The 26293-nt window shown below is 52.7% G+C and overlaps 1 protein-coding gene across 1 annotated transcript in view; it reads left to right on the top strand.

Annotated features, from left to right (window-relative positions):
* Positions 1-5809: 5809 nt before the first annotated feature.
* The window catches only part of Clec16a (C-type lectin domain family 16, member A), a 133744-nt gene continuing 113260 nt past the window's right edge, over positions 5810-26293 (top strand). Inside the window, exons 1-9 of the mRNA XM_013011211.1 lie at positions 5810-5883; positions 8191-8319; positions 9257-9390; positions 13423-13571; positions 15562-15667; positions 17309-17432; positions 19837-20011; positions 21034-21087; positions 24473-24586. Coding sequence (XP_012866665.1) covers positions 5810-5883; positions 8191-8319; positions 9257-9390; positions 13423-13571; positions 15562-15667; positions 17309-17432; positions 19837-20011; positions 21034-21087; positions 24473-24586 — 1059 coding nt within the window. The remainder of the gene's footprint in view (positions 5884-8190; positions 8320-9256; positions 9391-13422; positions 13572-15561; positions 15668-17308; positions 17433-19836; positions 20012-21033; positions 21088-24472; positions 24587-26293) is intronic.

Below are 26293 nucleotides of genomic sequence, written 5' to 3'. Positions count from 1 at the left end.
CGCTCTACCACTTGAGCCACAGTGCCACTTCTGGTTTTCTGAGTGTTTTATTGGAGGTAAGAGTCTCACCGACTTTCCTGCCTGGGCTGGCTTTGAACCATGATCCTCAGATCTCAGCCTCCTGAGTAGCTAGGGTGACAGGTGTGGGCCACCGGCGCCGGGCTCTATACCACAAGTTTCTAAGGGAAGTTAAAGAAGGGGTGGGTAGAGAAACTATTGAAAGGAAACTGGGTCTGTGGAAAGGATGGGTGAGAGGGAAGTAGTTGGGGGTGGTCACATTTTAACCTGAGGGCTGGGGGGTTGGAGGGCTGTGTTCTTTCGAACATGCTTGTGGGTGCCAAAGAGTTGAGAGCAGGGTGGTTTTGAGAAATGAAGCAAGAGGCAAGGATGGAGGTTAGCAGGGAGGCAGGGGAGCAGGGAGTGGCTGAAGGATTTCAGGAATTTACCCAGTGGGTGGAAGGGCCTGGGCTGGCGAGGGTGGGTTGGCCAGAGCGTGGGCTTGGAGCCAGCATTCCTGACCTGCAGCCTCTCACCTAACTCTGCCCATCTCCAGCCCTCTAGATTCCTTTACTGTGTCGTCGGTGCTTTGGTCTGTCTTGCTAAGGGCATCTGTGTGTTGATTTCCTTTAGTCCTCACATGTCTGTGAATTGTGGGGTCCATTATTGTTCCCATTTTATAAAGGTGGAAACGAAGGTCCAGGAAGCTGACGTCACTTGCCTGAAGGTGACACACCAGCTAAGTAGTGTCAGAGGCAGGACTTGATTCCAGAGCTGGTACTTGTCACATTGCCTCTGAATGAAACTTGCCCAGTGTGGGGAACTTTCCAGTCAGCTGAGTCTCAGCGCTTGTGGAACACCCCTGCTGGCCAGCCAGTGCGCACCCAGGAATGGCGGGGCCTGTAGTTCCTCTGCAGGTTCATTCCTGAAGTCTGGGGAAGTGAGCTGCCTACTCTGGATCAGGCTGATGCATTCACCTGTAATCCAGCCTGAGGAGCCTGGCCATTTGTGGCACGGGGCTAAAAGATCTCAGGGTGCCATGTGTAGCCAGTGTCACCCCAGCGTCATGCTACGAGTCATCTGGCCATGACAGTAAACATCTTGGGTACAGAACAGCTCATTCCCTAAGGGCATCTGCAGGCTGGTGAGGGGAGACAGCCAGAAAGCCAGTGACTACAATGTGTCATGTGCTGGCGCAGCAGGAGACCTGGGGTTCTGTGGCATTCCTTCTGAGAGCTGTCTGGAGCAGAGGCCTCTAGGATGGGTAGGAGGCCCCACGTGGCACAGCCAGATGTGGGAGGGCGTCACAGAGTTTGTGGCATGTTGAGGTGGGAGCTGGTAGCTGTGAGGATGAGTCTGGAGGTAGATGGGGCTTTGGCCCACTCATGAGCTGCTCAGGACTTTCAGTGTAAAATCAGCAGTCTTGAGTAAGCTAGTCACCTTCCAGTGACAACTGACAGTTCTGAATACATTTGGGTACAGAATGGGAGAAACAATTTAGAGTTTTTGTGTGTGTGTGTTGGTTGGTGTTTTCAATTTTCCTTCTACACGGGAGTTAGTTTACTTATGCTAAAAAAAAACACAAAGAAAACTGTGTGCCTGGGGTCTTTGCCTACCAAGCTGGATTAGTGATTTCATTGAGGCAGGTTGAAATAGACAAGAGGTTATTTGGAGGTGAGGCCATGGCATTAACTGACAGGAGCCTAGCACCAGGCAGACCTCTGCTAGGGTGACCTTTGATTGCTGCGATGTACTGTTGGCAGCGGACTGCGAATCCACAAACTGGGAGAAGTTGCCTGCTGGGTTGTGGCGGCCACTCTGCTTGCTCCCCTCTAGTGTCTTAGGTGAGGGGATGGCTCAGCTCCTGCCCCCTGGTGGAGGTTGGGTGTTTTGCTGTAGCTATCAGGCACTCTTTCCACTCTCAGCCCTTGGTTCCTCCTCAGTGCCCTTCTCTTCAGTCCCCTTCTCCTTGGTGCCTTTCCCAGGAGGCTCCAGGCTCAGTAGTGCCTGGGAAAAAGAGAGCTCCTTTCTGAATATTGGCACGAGCCCAGAAATGGCACCTCCAGAGCAAATGACGACCCTAGGGCGTGCCGGTGGCCAGGCACATGGGTGTTGGTTGCATTGTCGCAGCTGTCCTCGTGCACTCTTTCCCCACCATGCTAGTGGACAGAGGATGGGAGCCAGGGGTGGGTGCAGTGGGGAGAGCGGCTGCGACCAAAGAAGCGGGGCACGCAGCCACAGGCCATGCTGTCCTGCTTTGGTGCATCCAGCGCTTGGCTCTGAGAGTGAGGGGTGCTACACTGCAGACTCATTTCCTAGCTCATCCAAGGGCCCCAGACACCCTCTATGTCATGTCTAAGCTGTGCGACATGTCTAAGCCATTGAGGGCTTTTAACGAGAGAGCTCTGAGGTCCTCTGCACTCGGGAGAAGGGGCGAGGAGGTCCAGGCTGGATTGTTGCGGCCTCCTCCTGTGATCTACCTTCATGGTCCTCTCTGCCTCCCTTGCCCACCTGCATGCACTTTTGCTGTCTGCACCTGAGCTCCGCTCTCTCTTTCCTGCCCATCCAGAGACCTGGCTCTGTCCTTTAAAATAAATCACCCCGCCGGTGTCAATCATGTCAACTGGAGTCTCGCATCCATGTTTCTCACTCCATGGATACATTATTGTAAACTGTCTGCTTCTCCAGGACCAGCCACTGGCTCCTGCAGGTGCTCAGGCTTCCTCCTGTCCTTCATCTTGACTTCCAGCTGCAGGCAGCCACCCCGTTCTCAGGCTTGTCGTAAGCCATCAGAAATCATCTTAGTCTTTCCAGGTATGAACGTACACTGAGGGCAGGGAGACATGCAGCTTACTCGGCTGCCCAGCCTGGCACTGTTCCTGCTGGTCCCCACATCTGCAGGAGCTTAGCATTCTCTACGCCTCCATGTGCACTCCAGTCCCAGTCCCACTTGCAGTCCTGGTTTGACATCTTGGGGGTGTGGAGGGAGGATGAGTCACCAGAAGCACCTTTGCCTAATCTAAGCCTCCCCGCACGGAGCCCTTCCTGGTCCTGCTGGCCACAGGCTGGCCTCGGAGTGGGACATCCTGGAGACTGTCTCAAGGGACTCTGCCCAATCACCTCTCTCCCAGGCCCAAGCCATTGTTATTTGGAGATGAATGAAGGAAGGTGGCATGCTAGGCCCCCAGCCTCCTGTCGCTTCCCTTCTGGCTCAGTCAGCATGTGCAGGCGTTTGATGAACCCCAGAGGGAACATCCTGAGAGGCCTCTTAGAAAGCCTGCAGCCATGCTCCAGACCCTGGAGACAGGCAGGGGACCTACTATCTCCTCTGAAATGATTTCCATAGGGTGCCATCAGGGTGCAGGCTGCTTTGGCTAGCCCGCTTTAGCTTGTGAGTAGGGAGGCCCCGGAGGAAGCAGGGTTGGGGGAGGGGGGACCTGTTTATGTCCCCATCCTTGGTGATGAATCTCCAGGGTGCTGGTTGCATGTTGGCAAAAGGTTGTATTTTCGGTCTCCAGGCACGACAAACTGCAGCTCCCCTGTCCGTGAGGCTGGCTAACGCACAAGGTTTGGTAGCAGGGCCCCCCTGTCTGCAGAGCTGCTGTTGGCTCTTCCAAAGCAGTGGGGTACGGGCCAGTGGAAAGACTTCCCTCATGACCCTCTGAGTGTTTTGCCGGCTTTTTGGCTTGTTGTTTGCCTGTGTGGTTTTCTCGTGTCGGAAGCACTCATTACAGTAAATACTGAGTCAAGCCAAGTGTTGTTTATACCACTGTTATGCATCTTCTATAGTAGACCGGTTCTAGGAAGAGGTTAGACTGGCTTCACGCAGGTACCTCAGCCTTCCCAGCCTAGCTGCCCAGACATTTTCACACCCCCAGACTCTAGGACATTTAGCTTGGCTCTTGGCAGGGTGAGCCCCCACCAGGAACTCAGTCTCTGGGTCTGTCACGTCTTTGACTGGGAAAGATTCTTGAGACACTTGTGCACCTACAGCATGACCCCAAGTTGGTACGTGGGCATGGAGGCTTAGATCAGCCTCTCTGCAGGGAAGCAGAACACAAGCCCAGCTGTGTAAGCACCCTCAGCCAAGAACGGTCTCAGCCGCACAGCTGGCAGCCACCGTTTCTCTCTTTGCTGTCAAAAGTTTTCACTGCCCCTGAAACGAGTAGTGCATTTCGATGCAGAAAGTCATTAACCTGTTTAGATCTCCCAGCTGATTCAGTTACTTGATCTCTCAAAGCTCTGGAATGAGATACAGTGTTAAAATATTGAATCTGAATCCATCTGGCTCTTTCCCAGTTCCTGCAAGCTTGTGTCCAGGGTCTCTTCCTAAAGTCCTGTGTGAACATTGTGGGGACCAGGACAAGCGAGGCACAGTATGACACCATAGGGCTTTAGGTTTGACATCCAGCACCCTGTTGCATTCCAGCAGCAGACTCGTGGGAGGTTGTGCCTGCTGATACCATTTATATCTGCAGTAAGGAGCCTCCATTTACCTAGGGCTGCATAAGGGGCAGGGGTGCTGTAGACGCTTCATGCCGCAGCACTGTGGAGGCAGTTGTTCAAATTTAGTTGGAGATCAAGGCCAGTGTCAAAGGCAATCGTACAGGTATTTCTGTGGGCACTGACAAGGTGATTTTAAAACAGAGAGAGACCCAGGTACCGGTGGCTCATGCCCACGATCGTAGCTACTCAAGAGACTGAGATCTGGGGATTGAGGTTCCAAACCAGCCAAGCAGACAAATCCCAGAGACTCTTACCTCCAGTTAACTAGCAAAAAAGCTGAAAGTGGAGGGGAGGCTAAAGTGGTAGAGCACCAGCCTTGAATAACAAAGCTGAACAAGAGCATGAGGCCCCGAGTTCAGTGTCAGCGTGTATATCCACGGGAATGCAAAGCATGGAGAAAGGGAAAGATAATATTGAAAAGGTAGAAGGAAAGAAGCTGGGGGGCATCCATGACCCGTGGCAAGTGGCAGCACTTCTTATGCAGCTGCAGCCAGTGTGGTGAACAGCTGGTATGCCATTCACATGATGCAGCGACAGATCGGTGCAGCTAGAGCAGCGGAAGGACTTATGTCATCACCTGATGGCCGGCAGGGTGCCACTGGAGTGCATGAGAGAAATGAAGGCCCTCAGTGAACAGGGCTGGCCAGCCAGCGCTCCAAGCAGAAAAATAGAAATTGTGACCTGTATCGTCTGGCACACACAGCAATCAGCCGCAGAATCCCTCAGTCTCAGGTGCTATCGTGGTAACAGTGGCACACCCCAAGGTTTTATGACGTCCTCATCCAGTGCCAGGCTCACGCAAGCTCCCAGAATCTTCCTGCTGGACTGCTGTTCTGCCCTTTGTCTTCTTATAAAGGGTTCTGTAGTTTCCAGGTTTTCTTTTCCCGTTGAGAATTATTAATGAAAGCAATTGCCATCGCGTGAGTGGTACCAGGTCACACAGAGTAGCATCTACCTGCATATCTGGCTCTTTACCTGACACCATGACAGCTCTGTGCTACTGCTGACCCCATTTTTAGGCGAGAGAGCTGAGGTGCATAGAGGTAGAAGTAGCTGATTCAAGAATTTCCCAGGTGGTGACAGAGATGGGCAGGGCCCGGGCACGCTTGGACCACAGTCTGCAATTAACCCACCCACTCCACAGTCTTTGCACTTCCCAGCCCAGGTTCTCTCTCTGCACCTCCCTGCACAGTGTGAGGCCCTCCTTCTCCAGCTTGCAACTGCCCTACCAGCCTCCCTGAGCCCTGGACTGTCACTACAGCAAGTGAGGCAGAATAGTAATGGCAGGCAGCCCTGCAGTGCAGCTATGCTCATCACTGGCTGGCTGCAGCTCAGTGGTGACCAGGCCCCAGTGGTGACCCCTGCCTGCAGGGGGCTGTGGTAAAGCCCTGTGCAGGGCCACAGTGAGGAAAGGGCAGAGCCAGGGGTGGAGGCTGCTGACTGCCCGGCTGAGCGTCTCAGCGGGTCTGTACTGTCACTCTCCGTGTCTAGCATCTGGACCTCGGTTGTGTTCAGTCTTGTATATTGCGATCTACTTAGGTCCCAGGCAGCTGTGCCTGCCCCCACAGCATTTCCCGAGCACCTGCTCTGTCCCAGATATTGAGGAGTATATTAGTGTCACCAGAATCAGGAAGATATTCTTGCTTTGAGACATGAGTCTCATGAGAGAGGCAGGTCTCCGTGACTCTGGGAGGTCTGTGCAGTAGTGAAGGCACCCGAGTGTGGAGGTGCCGGTGAGGGGTTAAGGAGGGCAGGGATGAGGAAGCCCTCTACAGGGAAGGCTTCACCAAGAGGTGAAGCCTGAGGCGGGCTTTGCCATAGGAATAAGAGTTTGCTGCTTGGCCGTATTACACAAAGAATATAAGCCGTGTGAACGGCTCCTGCCTATAACCTTAGCTATTTGGGAGATAGAGATCAGGAGATTGCAGTTTGAGGCCAGCCTGTGGAAAAAAAGTAGCAAGATGCCATCTCAACCAATAAGTCAGGCATGGTGGTTTAACTCCTATCATCCTAGCTTTGCAAGAAGCTACAGGTAGAAAGATCATGTGAGAAAGATCCAGGGCAAAAGAGACCCTACCTGAAATTTTAAAAGCCGGAAGGGCTAGGAGTATGTGTGGTTCATGAGAAAAGTGCCTGCCTAGCAAGGGTGAGGCCTAAGTTCAAACCCCAGTACTTCAGAAATAAGTAAGTAACGAAGTATATTCTGGATAGAAATCACTGGGCAGAAAGCCCAGGCAATCGAAGTCAGACTTTAAAGATCTTAAGCTCCCCGTTCTGCATCCAGGCGGCCTCCTGGGTGAGCTGTAGCTTATGGATGATGTCTTCCTCTTCTCAACAGTGGGGAGAGTTACTGCTTTTGGAGGGCAGTACTTCTTACTGGGTACTAAAAAGTGCATGTAGTGGGGCTGGGAAGGTGGCTCAGTGGTAGAGCGCTTGCCTTGCATGCCTGAGGCCCTGGGTTTGATTCCTCAGCACCACATAAGCAAAAAGAAAAAATGCCGGAAGTGGCGCTGTGGCTCAAGTGGTAGAGCGCTAGCCTTGAGCTGAAGAGCTGAGGGACAGCGCCCAGGCCTAGAGTTCAGGCCCCATGACTGGACCCCCCCCCAAAAAAAGTGCATGTAGTTTCTAAGAAAATTAATTCAGTGCTTGATTATACTGAATCTTTAAGATGTAACAGATAGCAGCACTTTAATGATCCACAAATCCCAGGCTCCCCACAAGCAGCCTTGTCCTTGTTCCTTATTGCTCCATTCGCAAGATTCCACCTCTTAGATCCTGCTGTTCATGGAAAACTCTAGATGGACTAGTCCTAACTAATCTTTCCTTCCCTCCTCTCATCTGCCCCTCCCACAACTGGAGGAGGCCAGGTGACTAACCCAGTTACTTCCCCTTGAGTCTGCTTTTCCTTCTCCAGTCTGAGGCCGTTTGGCAGATGACATGGCCTGGATCTGCCCCCCTGCCTTCCTCCCCCGCCCCTGAACTATCCTAAAACCCATGCAGGTGGCAGCCCCTGGGCTCCACATTGCCCAGGCCTAGCTGTAGTGGTTCTGGTTCTTCTGGCCTCCCTGCTGCCAGCAGAGAGGCTAGAAGTCTGGACTTCACGTGTCTGTCTGCCTCCTCAGCTGGCTTCTGGGCCTATTGGTGTGGACAGAGGACCTAGTATGTGGTCTTTGACTTTGTGAACTTAATAGTCTGTGCTCAACACATAAGATCTCTGCCCCTGGCCTGTGGACCAGCAGCTTCAGTTGAGCCCTAGTTCCAGTGGCACCCTGCCCTGCAGGGGGTTAATGGGCATTCCAAGGGCAATTTTGTCACACAGGATCCCTAACCACTGGCTTTGGGACACACCCTCCCTAAGCTGTGACCCGGTGTGTGGATCACCGCATCAACCTGGCTGCAGGTCCTGGGTCAGGCACTAAGCACTGAGCCACGTGTCTCTGTCGGCCTCAGATCTCGAGGTGTGCGTGCGTGCGTGCGTGTGAGAGTGATCTCCCACTGGGCTCCTGTGAGGAAGGTGGCTGGGGAGCTGTTGTCAAAGCTGTGGTGAAGTTCCTGTCCCCTTAGGAGTCAGCCATTATTTTCATTGAGTGGTGAGATGTGTCTGAAACGTGCTGTCTCCCAAGTGCAGCTGCTGGCCATGGGCCCGCTTTCTCACCAGCCTAACCTCGCTCCTTCCCTCGCTCCCAGGTACCTGTACCACGTGTTGACCAAAAACACCACTGTCACAGAGCAGAACCGGAACCTGCTGGTGGAGACCATCCGATCCATCACCGAGATCCTGATCTGGGGAGACCAGAATGACAGCTCAGTATTCGAGTAAGAGCTTCGGTGCCGCAGCTCTCCGGTCCCACTTCTTCCTTTCAGTGCTTTGCCAAGTGCGCACCGTGAGTCACCCCTCACCATGCGGACTTGACGCTCATTTGGTCCTGCCTGAGTATCTTGCTCCATGGCCGTCCTTGAACCTCCGTAGAGGCCAGCCAACAGTGAGGAGTGACGGGAAGGAAGGAGTGTCGGGTAATTTTCCAGGTAGTGTCCAAGGATCTCCCAAAGGCAGAAGAAGCACCCTGTGTGGTGAGCTTGTAGATGGACAGGAAGGCCCTGCCCCTGGCCGAGACCACCCACAGAGCCAACAGTTCTCACACACACACAAGCAGGCTTACTGAGGGCCTGGCTCCATGCTGAGCTTCGAGGGGATAGTCTATACTTTGCCTCGGGTGGAGGCCCCCCCAGGTTTGCTCAAGGTCATCTGACTGGTAAGTGATGAAGGAGCAGCTTCACCAGTGTCCAAACCTGGAGGCTCTTTGTCTGCCTGAGCCTTGGTCTCCACCTCTTTAAAGAACAGAGCAAAAGTCCTCTGTGTAGTGCCTGACCCAGAGCAGGCCATTCAGGGATGATAGCAAATGAGGACAGCGAGCCACCTGCCTGGGGGACCGCAAAGGCCAGACACCGCAACCAGCCTCCCATAGGGCGACTAGAGCTCAGTGAGGGGGTGGCGGGAACCTGTCTGATGGCAGTGTGTGAGCATGGGCTGCCCACTGTGTGGCCCCTTAGTCCTAAAGATGGGAAGAGCCCACTCACCGCCTGCTGGCTGGGCACCAGGAAGAAATGTCCCCTGGTGGGAAGAGTGCTCAGATGCCTAGTGGCATCGTGGGAACTGGGTGTTGGCTGCCCGGGCATGCAAGTACACTGTGTGACATGTCCGCCCGTGCTCCTGGGTCAGCCACCCACGGACCCTTTCCTGCTCTCTCCCCAGCTTCTTCCTGGAGAAGAACATGTTCGTTTTCTTCCTCAACATCCTGAGGCAGAAGTCAGGCCGCTATGTGTGTGTGCAGCTGCTGCAGACCTTGAACATCCTGTTCGAGAACATCAGTCACGAGACCTCACTGTGTAAGCATAATGTTTGACGTTGGCCATGTCGGCCTCCGCTGTCTGGGGTGTCAGCAGGGCATAGTATGGTGCAGCCTTGTGCTGTGTTTACTGCACACGGGGCTTGGTTTGGCTGCCCTAATGAGATAGCAGAGTGGCTGAACAAGAGCAGTTTGTTTTCCATTTCACAGCTGGTTTCTGGTGAGAACTCTTAACTGGCTTGTACACAGCTACTACTCTGGTCTGTTTTCGGTCGCTATAGCAAAGTACCCGAGGCTGGATAATTTTTAAAGGAAAGAGGTTTATGTTGGCTCATGTTGTTGAAGTCTGAGAAGTTCAAGGTTGGGGAGCCACATTTGGAGAGGCCTTGCATTACTCCAACTCCAGGGCCAGAGGCTCATGGAAAGAGAGAACACTGGTTCATCCCCTTATGCAGCTGCACGCATCACCAGACACCGCCCCTGGGCCCACCTCCCAGCTGCCACAGAAAGGGGGATTACAGTGCTAGCCCATGATTGCTGGGGCCCCTGGGACCACAGCAGCCCCCTTCCCACCTGCAGCCCTTCCTTCCTCTGTGTGTGATGGCAGCAGTCAGTCCAATCTGCCGCTTCTCTTCCTCTTGTGGGGACATCACTTTCATCAGATTAGCACCTGCCTTTACAACCCCATTGGGCCTTAGTTACCACCCCAAGCCCCCATCTCCAAATGCAGCCCCCCCTGGGGGTGAGCACTGGGCATACATGTTTGTTGGAGACATAGTTCAGACTGTAACTGTAACTTTTATCTCTGTGTGTTGGGACACTTAGAGGCTGGCAGTGTCCCCTCTGTTGAGCGATTTTCGAGTGTCTGCCTTCCTTCTTCAGGGTGCATATGAAAGAAACAGCCAGGCATTAGTGGCTCACTCTTGCAACCTATCTACTCAAGAGGCTGAGATCTGAGGATTGCTCTTTGAAGCCAGCTTGGGTAGGAAAGTCCCTGAGACCCTTATCTCATGAATGGGAGCTGTGGAGCTATGGCTCAAATGTAGAGCACCAGCCTTGAACAGAAAATGCTAAGGGACAGCACCTAGGACCTGAGTTCAAATCCCAGTGTTGCCACAGAAAGAAAAAGTCAGCCTCTGATGAATCTACCCAGGGCACAGGTAGCAGAGGGGTTTTTAGAGCTAAAGCTTTCCCCCAGCCCTCTAGCTTTATTTCTGCTGCCCAGCCAAAGGAGTGTGAGCCTCTGAGGTCAGTACCTGCCCTCTCTAAGCCCAGCTGGTTGTGAGCGCATCTAGAGCCAGGAGCAGTTTGTGTTGTGAGCTCAAATGAGGCCAGAGCATGTGAGGGTGTCAGCCCAGGATAGCAGCTCAGTGGTCCACTGGGGTGAGGGGGGAGCTTGTCACGGGTGGAGAGGGGTGCTGCTCAGCCTCCTACAATGCCCATGTCATCTGCCCAGGACAGTGCTCACCAGCCCCATCAGTGCTGAGGGCGAGCATCCTGGCTTAGCTCCTGGTGTTCCCCAAATGGCCCGAGATGGCCACACCAAGCCCAGGTGCAGCTTTCTAGGAAGAGGATGAGTGTCCCTCTCAGAGGCAGGCCCTATCCTGGGGACAGGGTGGAAGAAAGTGCCTGGTGGGTGGAAGATAAACACTGGCCCTTCTCCTGCAGGAGAGCCACGGCCTGTGGCTCACAGCAGTGGCCGCTAGGTGGAGCTGCTGTCCTGCAGATATCCTCATGCTTCCCATAACCGCCGGTTGACAAATGTGCGCTGATTCATGGTTCCCGACGTGGTTTCCCTTGTTACCAGCTTCAGTTTCACTGGATATGAAACTAGTGCGGTTTCTGACTTGAGAGGGGAAGACCCAGCTTGTGGCATGGGCCCAGGACTCAGACCAGAGCGGTGCTGACTCAGACAGCTGACAGGAGCAGCTGGGGCAGACAGGGGCTGCGGGAGAGAGCCGGAGCCTGGAGACTCAAGTCTTATGTCTGGTAGCCTACCCTCCCTCCCTCCTTCCCTCCCTCCCTTCCTTCCCTCCTTCCTTCCTAGTGCTGGAATTAGAACTCAAGGCCTCCACCTTGCCAGGTTGTACTTTTATTTTTTTTTTAGCTTCTAGGAACATTTTAATTTCCCCCTTTATTTCTTTAATGGCTTGGTATTTTACAATATGTAAATAGATACTTTACAATGTTTCTCCCTATGGTCTGATAGAATATAGGGAGTTTTTTCAATTTTTTAAAAAAATGCTAGTCTGGGTACTTGAACTCAGGTCCTGGGTGCTGTCCCTGAGCTTTGTGTTCAAGGCTAGTGTTCTGCTACTTTGAGTACAGCAGCAATTGTGGCTTTTTGGTGTATATTTGGAGATAAGAGTCTCACAGACTTTGCTGCCTGGGCTGGCTTTGAGCCTTGATCCTCAGATCTCAACCTCCTTGAGTAGCTAGGATTACTGGCACAAGCCACCTATGCCTGGCTCAATTTTCTTATTTTAGCTAAGATTTGCTTTGAGTCCTAAAATAGGTTCTATTTTGGAGAAGATTCCATGTGTGCTTTGCAGCTGCTGGATTAAATAATACTCTGTGGGTGTCTGCTAAGTCCGTTTGCTCTATGGTGTCATTTAATTCTTGAATTTTCTGTTGGTCAGAGTGGGGTACTAATGTCTCCCACTGTTATCATCCTGGGGTCTTTGAGTGCTTGTAAGTCCAGAAGTATTTGTTTAAGTGAACTTAAGTTGGCCAGCATTTGGTGTGTGTGTATGTGAAGGCCTGATATCTCTACTCCATGGAGTTTCCCTTTATTAATAGGAAGTGACTTTCTTTGTCCTTCTGACAATGTTTAGTTACTTATCTCAAAACCAAATAAAGATACAACAACAACAACAACAACAAGCAATTGGTTGAGGAGGGATCTGCCTTGCTGCATTCCCGGGCTGGCTTCAAACCACAGTCCTCCCGACCACAGCTCTCCACGTAGCTAGGATTCCAGGCACAAGCCTTTGGCATCTGGCTTGTTTGTATATTTACTTTCTGATCATAGAAGAAAACTGCTTTTATTTTAAAACAATAAAGTGCAGAAAGTCAGGTTCCTGTAGCATCCCGCTTGGACAGCATTCCCGGGTGCCATGTTGCCATTTGCCTCGCTTCCAGTCCTCTCAGATCTCGCTGTCCTCCATGGAGCCTCCAGATGTGGTTTGCTGATGGCGTCTTGCTGTGCTAGCGCATCTACCCAACGGTGGCCATGTAGGGACTTTCCAGGTTCTCACAATGGCAAGCGCCCATCACACAGATGCTGGCTGGGTGCCCTACATGCCAGAGGCCTGAGAGACTGAGATTGCACTGCCAGTGGACCCACATGGTGAGGGGCAGTGGAAAGACCCCAGCTGACCCCCAGAGGCTCCTCCCCTGCCACCCCCAGGGCCATCGCTTGGAGGCTCTGGAAGAGTCCCTGTGAGGAGCAGGTGAAGCTCGTGGCCGTTCCCTGTCCCCAGTGCACCTGACACGCAGGACTGCACCGGAAGCACCGGCATGACGCCTGTGCCACTGGCCGCCCGGAAGCCACCACAGTTCACCCCAGGGCTCCACCAGGCTTCCCAGCACTCCCTCCTCCTGTCTCCTGTGCCCCCCACCGGCACGATGGCATGAGGAAAGAAGCGCTCTAGCCATCGGACTCACCTGATGGCGCGTGCCGCACTCGACTCCAGCAGAAGTGAAGTGTGCGCTGACCACTCGAATAATGGAAGTCAGGTAGCCAGGCGGCCGATGGAGGACAGCTAGCACCCGCTCGGATGTGCCAAATGGGGTGGCTTTTTATAGAGTGGTTTGTGAGAAAACCTCTGTCCTGCCCAGCCCGCCCCCCCCCCCGCCCCGCACCTTGTCAAACTTTGCCAACAGTGGAAAGACATTCACAACACTTGCCTTTGAACGGTGTAGTGCCATGCGCGCATGTGCAGCAGGTGGTTTCTGAGCTGGCTCGGTTAGCAGGTTTAGTGCGCTCCCGAGGCCCCTTGCTTGTTACTGGCACCCTTTGCTCCTCTCCTGCAGCGTGAATTGACCTGTCGGTTTTGCTCTTCTTTCCTAGATTATTTGCTGTCTAATAACTATGTAAATTCAATAATTGTCCATAAATTTGACTTTTCCGACGAGGAGATTATGGCATATTATATATCATTCCTGAAAACACTGTCACTGAAGCTCAACAACCACACTGTCCACTTCTTTTACAACGAGGTAAGGGGGTACCAGTGGGGCCCACTGGGGTAATGCTAAGCCCTGCACAACAGCGCCCCGTCTGTTGGATTCTGTCCTGCATCTGTTCACAAAAAATGTGCGTGCTGTTTCACTTTGAGTACTTAAAATGTTTGCATTCAGTAAATCCTCATTTCATGGCCATGTAAGCTTCAGGCTGTGCCGGCGCTTGATACGTTAAAGGGAGAAGTCCCCAAGTGAGTTGGGGGAGCCATGTGCCATGGGAGAGCAGGGACCCCACCCCAGCCTAAATTGCAGACAAGCTGTGCTGCGCGCCCCTCCCCGCAACTTCCCTCTTCCTCCCTCCCTCCCTCCCTCCTTCCTGTTTGTCCTTTTCCAGCAGTACTGGACCTTGAACTCAGAGCCACTTGAGCCACACCTCCAGCCCAGGCATGCTATTTTCTGTAAGCTAATATGCCTATTAGTCCTCAAGGACTGTTGTTGTCCAGTAGACGGATTTATTTTATATACTAAAAAGTGCTAGCTGGCCAAGGCTAGGTCATCCTGGGGCTCAGTCATAGCATCAAGGAGCTGGGTTTTCTGTCCCGCTGTGTGACTGTGCGGTTGCATCTGACCTCATGTCTTCAGCCCGCATGGTCACAGCATGGCTGTGGCAGCACCAGACATCACACGTTCACAGGCAGTTGCTGGAATTTCTGATGAGATCACTTTCTTCTTGTGTCTGTTTTTAACTTGGAAAAACTTCCTCAGAAGTCTCTTGCCAGATTTCCCCTCCTACCGGTCAGAATTGTTCTCAGTGGGTCTGGAATTTGGGGTTGGTTTGGCAGGCTATTGCGACTCAGTCTCCCAGGATGTTAAAGTGCTCTGTTTCTCCCCCCCCCCCCACCAGATAAGTGATCCAAGGGACAAATCACAGTGTCCCCTGGGATCCAGCCTCCTAAGTCACCCACAGTCACTTTAACCAGTGTCTTCAGGCAGGCAGGCCAGCCCTGACTCTGGCCGTGCGGGCTCGGGTGAGCCTCTGGGCCGTCGGGAGGCCGCCGCACAGCGCCCAGGGCTTTGTGTGGCAGATGTCTTCCCATGGTGGCCTGGCCTACACTTGAAGTCAGTCTGTTGTCTCAAGTGCACCTTCTGAGCTGGGGTAAAGTCCAGCCAGCTGTCCCCAGCTGTCCCCAGCACTGGAGCCTCGGCTTTGTGTTCGCTGGCAGGGAAGAGCTGGTGTCCAAGCGGGTCTTTATCAAGCTCTCACCAGTGGTTTGAAAACTAACATCGTGGGTCCAGTAGCTAGCACATAGTATGTGTTCAGTAAGCATGCCCAGAGCCCAGGAGGCCGATGTGAGTGTTTGCTCAGAGGCTGTCCTGGTGAGAACAACCTACTTCTGAGGCTGGGGGGGGGAGGGGGGAGGGCTCCTGCGAGTCTCGGTGTTTGAGCTGGGCTCCCTTTCCTCTTTAACAGGAGCCACGATAGCGGTTGACACTTGGTGGGAGCACACCTGACATCTAGTTCTCAAAGTGGCCTCGTCCTGCTTAGTTCCTACCTCACCCCGCTGGCTGGAAGTCCTTGGAGGACCCTGATGCTCCTGCCCTGCATGGAGCCTGGAGCCTGGAGCCATGTGGAGCCCTGGCCACTAGAGGGCAGCAGAGCTTGCACTAAGAGGATGCTGCTCCCACATGAGACACTTTCCTTAGGCAGGCTGTGCTCACTGACAGCCGCAGGACAGTGTTTGCACTTTTTGTATTTCCTGTCCCATAGACCCCAGTACGGTAAATAGTGGACTTGGGAGTAACGCTGTGTGTTTTCAGAGGAGGTGGCTCTGGACTGGTCTCCTTTAATACCAGCACCTGTTTCACAGAGGTGGAGGCAGGCTTAGGGACACCGTGTATGTGGGGCCCTGGGAAGCTCACTGAGGCCCCTTCTTCCCTTTCATTGTGGTCTCTAACAGGTCTCAGCCCGCCGGGGTGGGGCTGGCTGGCGTGGCTGTGTAACTTTCTGCTGCTTCTCTCGTTTTAGCACACCAATGACTTCGCCCTGTACACAGAGGCCATCAAATTTTTCAATCACCCAGAAAGCATGGTTCGAATTGCTGTAAGAACCATAACTTTGAATGTCTATAAAGGTAAGCTTCCTGCCTGGCTGCTTTCTGATTGGCTGCAAGTCCTCACTCCCATGGCCTGTGTGTGTGTGCGCATGCGTGCATTCGTGCATGCGCACAGTTCTCTGCCAGTGACCAGGGAGCTCCTGGCTGCATGCCTCCCTAAATCCCTGCAGCCACCGGCCAGGTAGCTGCTGCTCTCTCCTGGAGCCTGCCCCTCCCCCCCTTCCCTGCATGCTGTGGTCTTGCTCTGTGCGACTACTCAGAAATCAAATGTCCTGAGGGGCGCATGGGATTGGGAGTGGCCGTGTTAAAGCTAAATGGAGCAGAGTTGTCTTTTAAGTGGTAGATTGGAAAGTCTGTGATAAAGGTATTTTATGCTTTGACCAGCAGAGGGCAGTATTGCATTTCCTGACCAGCTGTGAGGGCCTGCACTGACAAATTCCTCCTTTGGAGACATTAGGGCCCTAGACATTGCCTGTAGCAGAAAGCCCTCCCAGGCTCCTGGGCCCTGAGGCTTCTGAGACTGGAACTGGCCCACCAAGCCCTTTTCCTTGCCCTCGCCAGGGTGGAGCTGGGTCCCCATTGTCTCTGGGATGAGTCAGAATCTCGCTTATGGAGTTGATCCCCACTGGGGGAAGGGAGGCTCGCTCCTCCAGTTAAGCTCTTCCAGGGGTGGCAAACTGAATCCAGCCCTCAGACCCATTTTAATTGGTTTGGATGGTTTTGGGGAAAAAAGAAAAAGAATGGCTAATGTTTAAAACTTGGGAGATGCCAGGATTCCTCTTTAGGCTTCTCCAAATGTAGTCTCTCCTTTCTGTTCTCGGCTTTCCTTTCACTTTCACATAAACTGTTTACTTTTAGCAGTAATAACAAAAGTTTGGAGATGTCAAATGACGGTCTGGATTTTGGCTTGAAACCGCTTTCAGCCATCGGCATGCAGTAGGCAGGGCAGCAGGGGTCAGCTGGTGCTATGAGGCAGATGCCCCTCCTAGGGTCGGGGGCCCCCACTCCCTGTTTATACCCAGGGCACAAGGCTTCACTCACTGGGCCACCAGCCAACCTGGCTGGCCTCTTGAGTTTGTGGCTCTGGTCCCAGCATGGTTGGTTCACTGCCTTCTGCCCTCTGCCTCCCTCTGTTTTCTCTTGCTCTCTTCTAACCTGTCTCTTTTGGTTTAGATGCCTCCTGCCCTGGCTGTCTGTCCCTCTGGGCGGCCGTCTCACCTTCCCAGTTCCTAACCCTGTTAACTGTTGTCTGTTTTTTGCCTTTCCTCCAATGACGACTCCCGTCCTTACCCAGTGTCATGTAAGTTATTAACCGCGGGTTTCCGCTTTGTTCGCTCACCCTTACACCAGACAACTTGCATGACAGGCGCCGCCACCTCCAGCACACGAACCATGTTTAGCCCACGCATTTATTTTCTTCATTTGAAGAATAGCATAAGAGCTGCCTCGATGACTCTAGTTTTATGAATAAGATAAACATTTTCAAGGGTTTCCAGGAAAGACAGACAATTCAGATTGTAGCAGAGGGCTTTTTCATTGTGGTTCTTTTTTTTTTTTTTGGTTTGGTTTTTTTTTTTCAATTTCCCCCATGTTATTTTTAGTAAATAACTAAACTGACATTTTTTTTCCTCCTCGTTTTCTTTCTGTGAATGTTCCCAGTGGATAACCAGGCCATGCTGCACTACATCAGAGATAAGACTGCCGTTCCTTACTTCTCCAACCTGGTCTGGTTCATCGGGAGCCACGTGATTGAACTTGACAACTGTGTGCAGACCGATGAGGAGTAAGTGGCCCTGCTGGAAGGCCAGGGGAGAGCTTGGGGTCCACGGAGGGAGGCAGAGGGGAGAAGAGCACTCTCCTGGCCGTGGAGGCAAGGGCCCTGTGCAGGGCTGACAGTGGTAGAAGGCCTTCCTCCACGAGCTGTAGATGGGTTGCCAGGCAGCTACTCAGAGAAGAGGATGGATGCACAGAGTATCTGTCGGTGGTGTTGCAGCATTCAGGGAAGACACGGAAGGAAGAGCTGAGACCTGGGTGCACCTCAGGCGCGCCGCGCTAAGCGAGAGGCAGGCACAGAGCCAGGGTGGGTGGGCTTTCCCTTAGGTGAGGTGCCCGGGCTAGGCAGAGGAGAGGCAGGGCAGATCCATGGTTCCTGGACAGGGATAGGGTGGGGGATGGGAGCCTGTTCCTGAGCCACTGCGTTTCCCAGAGGAGCCAGAATGTTCTGGAGTTCATGGTGAGGGAAGTTGGACAGTTGGGAATATACTGAAGCTCTGGGGCTGGGCTTGTAGCTCTCTGGCAGAGCGACTGTGAAGTTTAGGCGAGGCCCTGCCTGGGGGCTGATTCCAGCACTGCAAAGGGCAGTTTAACGGTCTTAAGAGTGTTGTGCACGGCCCAGGGGTGGTTTTAGGGTAGGTGGTCTATTCTACCTGGTGGGATCTGGGAAGCCTGACACGTTCTACAGCGGGATTTCTTGATCTTGGGTGCAGTTGGCCTTTGCGCTAGATCCTTCATCCACCGCCCTCCTGTGCCTGGAGGACCTCCCCAGCGTCCTTGCCTCTGCTCTCTACACACCTGTGGCACCTTCTTCGGGTGGCACAGCACGAAGGCCAAAAAAAGGAGACGTTGCCAGATAAGGCGAAGTCTGCCTCAGGGGAGAAGTGGCCCCAGGACCCTGAATGAGAGCTTTGCCCAGGGCTGGGGTTGGGGCAGGGTGGGGGTGAGCCACTGGAATGTTCACTAGAGCACTCAGGAAAGGAGAGCGCATTTGGGGAAATGAGAGCCTGTGTGCACATGAACAGGCCCAGGCACAGGGTGATGGCAGTGGTCCTTACCTGAGCTGAGGGGGGACGGGTCTTCCGGCAGTGTGGGCGGGGCGGGCTGTGGAAATGACGCGGGTCAGCTGACCAATAGGACTCCGCTTTGAAGCCTGTATACATGTTATTTTGACAATTTTTTTTTTTTTTTTGTCGGTCGTGGGGCTTGAACTCTGGGCCTGGGCGCTGTCCTTCAGTTCTTCAGCTCAAGGCGAGCGCTCTACCACTTGAGCTACAGCGCCACTTCCAGTTTTCTGGTGGTTTATTGGAGATAGGAGTCTCACGGTCTCTCCTGCCCAGGCTGGCTTTGAACCGCGATCCTCAGATCTCAGCCTCCTGAGCAGCTAGGATTACAGGCGTGAGCCACCAGCGCCCGGCTTTGACCATTTTTTTTAAAGTGAGCTGCATTAACTAGACTTCTAAAGCCAGAGTTCCCCAGTGTGTTCTTTAGGGGTGTGTGTGAGCTCTGCACGTGAATTCTGAGGTGGGTGTGAGCGTTACACATGAATTCTGAGTGTCTCAGGGATGCTCCTTCACTTGGGCCTTGCACCGTGCTCTGCTGTGGCTAGACAGACAGCAGCACGGCATACCAGACTGACTGATGGGAAAGGAAGGGGTGACCGAGGCCTGCACGAGCCAAAATCCTCAAGTGCTTTTGTGGGAGCTAGTAGGCGAGGCAGCAGGTGCCTTTTTCTTCTTCACCCTTTTATTTCCTTGTCTTCTGAAGTGCCTGCTGTGGCTTGAATAGCAACAATGATGTAAATGCACAGTGTCTAGGCTGACCTGGCTCTTTGCGACCCCGCTCCTACCACTGAGGGTGACAGAGTGTGTCCCCCGCTGCTTGGAGTGAGATTGGTCACACACTGGTTCAAGGCTTGTTGGTAATGGCAAGGACATGGCGACCTCCAGCCTGGGCCTGGGGGAGGGCCCTGTGTCCTTGCTCTGGGTTCCACAGTTGGGCCACGTGACAAACATGGTTGCTGCATAAGGCTCCAGTCTCTCTTTAGAACCTGGAGCTTTTTAACTGGCGAGGATGTACGGCTCCACCACTAGTGTTTATTTGGCAGCTGAGCCTTGGCCATATTGCCTCGTGATTACCCTTGGGCAGTGGCTTACTACTAGAGCTTAGTTTTTTTTTTTTAATTTGTTTCCCTCATTTACTTGAGGCTAGATCTATAGTGTGAGTCCCTACATGAGGTTGCAGTGGACCTGTCCATTTTCCTTTTGTGTACCAGTAGGGCAGGATCTCGCTGTCTGAGCTAGTGTAGGAGACCCTGATCTGGTAGAGCACATCCATCCAAGTCTCAGGCCACTGGCTTCAGGCCCCGCCCCCAGGCCTGACCGCCAGGGCTGAGGAGGTCATTCGCACGGCAGGCACCGCAATCGGGGGAAGCTGAGCGACCTGGTGGCTGAGCACCTGGACCACCTGCACTATCTCAACGACATCCTGATCATCAACTGCGAGTTCCTCAACGACGTGCTCACCGACCACCTCCTCAACCGGCTCTTCCTGCCGCTCTACGTGTACTCCCTGGAGAACCCCGACAAGGTGCGCTGCCCTCCTCGCACCTAAGGCTCGCCTTCCTTTTCGTTTCCACACAAAAGAGCCATAAAGGAGAAGGCTAGGATTCCCACCCTGAGCAGGGAGCCCTCCTGAGTTCAGGCTCCCTGCATGCACCCGCTTGCTGATAGTTACCTGAGGGGCCGGATTTGAGAAGGTGGGATGGAGGCTGAGCCTTCAGGGAATGGAAGCCTTGGTTAACCAGTCCTCTGTGGGCACGGGGAGGGTCACATGTTTCCTCCCACTTGGGGGCTGTGGTCGAGGGGGTCTTCTACCCCTTTGACCTGCTCCCACAGGCCCCTGAGCACTTCCCGAGTGGAGTGCTCCCTTGGGGAGGGAGGCCTCTGACCACGCCTCAGGAGGAGCAGAAGCCTCAGGAGGAGGCAGGACAGCCACGGGTCACCTGCAGGGGCTTCACATGAGTGTCAAGGGCTGGCCTTTCCTATTTGGAGGTGGGATGGGGAATTCTTGCCATAGATCAGTAAATACAGCAAAAGAAAGACACAGGCTTAGTGAGCTCTCCAGAGAAGCTCTGGCAGCCCCACGAAGCCTGCGAGCTGCATTTCAAGCCTGGTCTTTTCCCCTGCAAGGTAGTAGCTTCTACTAGGCTCTTTCCTCACTTGCAAAATGGGGTCCAAGAGATCCACACCCCCTTCCCCCATTGTTAACAGTGGATGGAACAGGTTGAGGCTTGAGGGGAGCTGTTTTAAAGCCAAAGGCCCTGAACTGCTCCCTCCTTATATTTTGGAGCTTGCTTCCAGTCTTAGGGACCTCTGCTGTGTACCCTCAGTGCCCAACTGGGGACAGTGGCCTTTCTGGTGACTTAGAATAAGCCCTTCTTGGGTTGCTGTCAAGCGGAAACCAGTGGTAAGGATGTGTCGGGACTAGCAGCAGGAATGAGTAGGTGGCGGCAGGGGAAATCCAGGCCAGAGCGCCTCTTGTCCCTACCAGTAGCTTTGTCCCTACCAGTAGCTTGTGCTCCCTTTGTAACCTGGACCTCTCTTTGCCAGGGAGGAGAACGCCCCAAAATCAGCCTGCCGGTGTCCCTCTATCTTCTGTCACAGGTATGTTTGCTCCCTCGCCAGCACCCCAAACCCATTTGAGGGTGTGTGAGTGTACAGGTTTTGCATGGTCTCTGTGTCTTCCATCTTAAAATGGTCAGAAGAAGGGAGCATTCTGTTTTCTAGCCATAGAGGCGGGTGTACCTTCCTCCTGACGGGATGGAAATTCAGAGAAATGAGAAATAAATCCGGCCCTTGGCTAGTTGATTTTTAACGGAGGCTGAGAGTCTCAAAGCAGCCAAGGCTTGCCCTGCATACCCGGAAGTGGAAGCCTCCTGGCTTTTACTCACTGTATTTTGAAATGAGCCCCAAAGGGCTGGGCCACGATGTGCCACACAGCAATCTTGGTTTAAGAAATGGAGTTGCTCTGAAAGGGTTTGGTTGTGGTTCATTTCCAGATTACCTTCTGCAAGGTGTCTCCTAGCTGTGTCCACTCCCGGATTTGTGCCTCCAGCCCTCCTTAAACAACTCTGCTCCTTTCTGGCAATGATGTACTATGTACAAGAAGGGAAAAACTCCATGGAGACCTCGTTACATAACTTTAAAAACATTTTTATTACTAGCAGTCCAGCCTTGCGGGCCGTCTCATTAGACTGTCAAGTAGTCAAAACGTCCGTCTCATTAGACTGTCAAGTAGTCCAACGCTCAGCTAAGAGCTCCATTTCACTTCTGTGGTGGCTTCAGTATTGATTAGCTTGGATGAGAGTCCAGCCCTCCAGCTGGACCCCCTGTCCTTTTCTGTTTGGAGGGAGGCTGCATCCCACTGGCCTGAGACGAGAGCCTAAGGCCCCACCTCCCCCAGCCACTGGGCCGATTGGGATCCGGATGTGGCCTGACCAGCTCTGGAAGCTATTTGCCCAGAGCTCTGCCCAGTGTCCACTCTCTGAATGTCCTGTGTGCCAGAGCTCAGCTCAGCTCCAGCCTCTCCTGGCAGCCATTTTTACATCTCCCATTGGAGATTCTGGGAGTCTGACAGGACCTGAGCAGGCCGTTCAGCCACAGCAGTCCAGTAGAAAACATCCTGGAGACCTCTCGCACTGCATTGCAGGCATGGCGGGATCTCTGCAGGAGGATGACCGCTAGCCCCTCTGCGTGTCCTCTTAGCGATGGAGCAGTAATACCAGCACCTCCTTACTTCCGTCAGTGTCACGCAGAAAGCCTAGTTTCTCAGTTCTCAAGTGTAGATTCTATGTAAAGGGCTCTTGTAAAGATGGCAAAGTCTTGAGCTCTTCCCTCCCCTCTCACCTGACTTATCCTGTCACCTAAGGGTGGGAAAATACTAGTCAGGTTTCAATCCATGTCCTCCACATGCATGCGCCGGTATCCCCACAAAAAAGTTTTCAAGCACAGCAGGCAAAACCCATGAAATTCACAACTGTGAATTTAGCATGCCAGGTGATGCTGTCTCCCGAAACCAAACAGTGACAGTGTGGCATGGACAGCCAGCTCTGCTCTTCAGTCTGGCATGGCCACACCTCCACGTCAGCAGTGGACAGGGGCAGCTCCCTCCTCTGTCCCTGTCACAAGGCTGAGAACTGGGCTGCCTGTGACCACAGGCAGGAGGTGCTGGCCTCTGTCCGAGAGGGCCTTGGTGGGTGTGCACTGAGTGCTCATGCACCCAACAAAGGATCGCAGGGCACTCTCGCACCAAGGGCAATCATAGATATTTGTGGATTGAATGTGAAGTGTAAAGTGTGGCAGTAATTTGGCCACAGTGGAAATGAGAAGAACCATCATGATCATTGCTAATGTTTGAGTGTGTCTGCCCAGCTCTGGAGGTGAGTTAGTGCTCTGGATCACACTCACTATTTGTATGCACAGACAGGTGATTGATAAGACAGACATACAGACAGACAGTCTGTGCTAGTGAGGACCTCTGGCTGTTTCAAAAACTGCCCCCTTTTTTGTTTATTCTACCTGATTTACATTTGTTTATTTATTTGGACATATTCCTCTTATCCCAACACTAGCAATAGGACCCAAGGGAAGGGCTCCCATGGGCATGCAATCCCAAACCCCAGAGACAACCTTTATTATATATAAAATACCATGCATAATATATGTAATATATGACATACTTTATATACAACATACTTTTTTTTTTTTATTATATATAAAATACCATGCATAATATATGTAATATATGACATACTTTATATACAACATACTTTTTTTTTTTTTTGGTCGGTCGTGGGGCCTGAACTCTGGGCCTGGGCGCTGTCCCTGAGCTCTTCAGCTCAAGGCTAGCACTCTGCCACTTGAGCCACAGCACCACTTCCAGCTTTTATCTGCTTATGTGGTGCTGAGGAATTGAAGCCAGGGCCTCATGCATGCAAGGCAAGCACTCTACCACTGAGCCACCTTCCCAGCCCTACAACATACTTCTTAATAAAAGGGTTTTTGTTTGTTTGTTTGTTTTTTTAAAGCTAAAGCATTAAACCAGCTTTCTTCTTTCCAAGCTCAGGTTTTTGGTATCTCCTCTGCCCCCAGAGACTACTGTCCTAGTGTTCTCTGCCCCCCAGAGGCACTGGTCAAGGTCTGAAGATAATCTTAGTTGTCCTGAGGGAGGGGTGCTCTTGGCCTCCCGTGGGGAGTGGTCAGGGGTGCTGCTGAGTGTCCTGCGATGCAGAGTAGGACAGTCCCCTCCACAAAGCCCCAGTGCCTCATTAGTGCCCAACCCCCACCCTGCTCTCTGCACACTTAAGGCCCTGAGTACCCTGTCTACAGAGCAGGTAGACACAACATGTGCTATGCCCATCTATTGTTATATTTTAAGTCAAGGGAGCTGGTGTGAAGCGGCCAGCTCTGCAGGGAAGTCTGGAGTCCCCTGATCCCTAACACCCCTCCTCTGAGCCTTGGCAACAGAGTGGGGAACGGGCCCATGGACAGCCCAGAGCCTGGTACATCCGTGTGGGCCTCCGGCTACTCTGGCTTTTCTTCTTCAGTTCCCACACCTGCAACACTGCCATGAAATCCCAGTGTGAGGCAGGGACTGGAGGCAGGGACTGGACAGTTTCAGTGACAGACAGGATCTCTAGTGCCTTTCTGTATAGTGGAAGCATTGGGACAAAGCCTTCTGGTCTTAACCATAATTGAGTTTGACGGAAAGAAAGGGGTGTGCTGCTTTGGCTGTTTCTTTCCCACATTTCTCCACTCTGACCAGAGTTGGCTTACCCCAGCCAGAAGGGACAGTCTGGCTCAAATACACTTCCTTCCTCAGATAATCAGCCAGCCACATAGGCAGGAGTCTGGAGGAGAGCTCATTTCTCCCAGTCATGACCTGTCCTCCGGTCCCCTGTAACCCAGCCCGGGTGTTTCTGATCAGCATGGGAAGGCATGGGGAGATTGCAGTCTGGAATACACGGGCCCCTCTCTCCTTTGTCCCCAGGTCTTCCTCATTATACACCATGCCCCGCTGGTGAACTCGCTCGCTGAAGTCATTCTGAACGGCGATCTGTCTGAGACATATGCTAAGCCTGCACAGGACATTCAGAGGAGTTCTGTAAGTCTGCCTTTGAGGATGTGATAAGCCATTCATGACTCCTTTTGTTCATCGATGAAACACTAAATCCGATACTGACGTTCTGCTTATACAGCAGTGACAAGATGCCTAAGCTGCTCTGGGATCCAAGGAATAGATCTGTGTGCGAAAGTGCAACCCTGGAGCTCTGGGTCAGGGGTCAGCAGTGGATTTGACTGTGTGTTACTGTCAGGCTGTGTCACTGGCAAGGCACAGGTCTGCAGAGATCAAGCAGAGACCGTCTGGGAATGATGGGGGGCAGAGGGTGCGTGTGTGTGGTGGTGTAAATAGCTCTTACCTCCTAGGCCCTACCCGACCTGCAGTTCTGCAGGAGGGCAGGTGTGGTATTGCCAGGTCTTCATCATTTCCAGAGAAGCTGTTGTTGTTTTGTTTTGTGTTGGTATTAGGGTTGAATTTTGGGCTTTGTGCTCTTGCTTAGGTTTTTCACTCAAGGCTGACACTCTACCAGTTAGTGGTTAATTAGAGATTAGTCCCACACACTTTTCTGCCTGAGTTGACTTCCAACTCTGATCCTCACATCACAGCCTCCTGAGCTAGATGTACAGGCATGAGCCACCAGTAGCTAGAAGAAATCTGTATTTTTATGTCCAGTCTCTGCAGTTTTAGATTATCACTGAACTATAGAGGAGGTGGAACCTGTCTGTGTGTCTGTGTCCTGTGGGACCTTGGGTTGCACTTTGTACACTGATGAGGGATGTCCCTGATGGCCAGGACTATGACCCCCCTTCCCTCCCCCGCCCTTCTCCATACACTGATGAGTGATGTCCCTGTGTTTCTTCCCCCTTCACAATCTTCCCCACCTCCACCCTGCTCTTCCACGTGTCCCCTGGGCTATCCTGCTGCAATTACTCCTGCCACCATCCTGCCCTTCTGTGGTATTTTGAGCTCCAGGCTTCATGGTACTGACCCAACACACTCATCTTCCACCAGTCCTGTGTTTCTCCATCCCTATGTATGTACCCACACCTACAACCTACAAGGCCTAGGCCTGCTTCTCCCATGTCAGAGAGCTCATCCCTCTACCCTCCTGTGGCCAGCACGATGTCTATTGTTAAATTGGCTACAGCCTGGACTTGGCATATGTGTCAAGATGATCCCAGAGTGTTTGATAATGCTGTCTCTCAGCAGCCAGGTGTTCAAGCTGGGCCGTGGACCAGTGCCAGTGTGTGTGTGTGTGTGTGTGTGTTTGTGGAATGTGATCCTACAGACAAGGCCATCATTGCAGGGATGCAATACCCTGCTCTTCTGGTATTTCAGGTGTGTAGCTGGCTAGCCAGGCCATTTTGCTATTGGAGGGAGGTTCCCGGAAACCTTCTGTCCTTGGTGGCATTGGTTGGTTGGGCTGAATTCAAAGGAGTCCTTTCATGCCTAGTCTGATCTTGGTTCATTTCAAACCCTTTCTTTGGGTTCTTTGTGGGGATATACCAAATCATTGTCTCTAGTGTATCACTGGTGTGTTACAGCCCCAGAGAAGGTGGATGTGGAACAGATAAATGTCCCACCTCCAGATTAATGCACCGATAAATGTCCCATCTCAAGTCTTCCATGTGCTCGGAGAGAAGGAGAAGTGTTTGTGAGAGGATTTGGCCTGGAGGTTCAGTGACCAGTGTTGAACTGGAACGAAGTCTCCGGGCTCCTGCTTGCAACAGCGCATGGTCTGGGCAGGGA

The sequence above is a fragment of the Dipodomys ordii genome, unplaced genomic scaffold (genome assembly GCF_000151885.1).
Source record: "Dipodomys ordii isolate 6190 unplaced genomic scaffold, Dord_2.0 Scaffold14, whole genome shotgun sequence".
Classification (NCBI taxonomy): domain Eukaryota; kingdom Metazoa; phylum Chordata; class Mammalia; order Rodentia; family Heteromyidae; genus Dipodomys; species Dipodomys ordii.
Note: the sequence above shows the minus strand (reverse complement) of the source record. Positions and strands in the feature narration are given on the sequence as shown.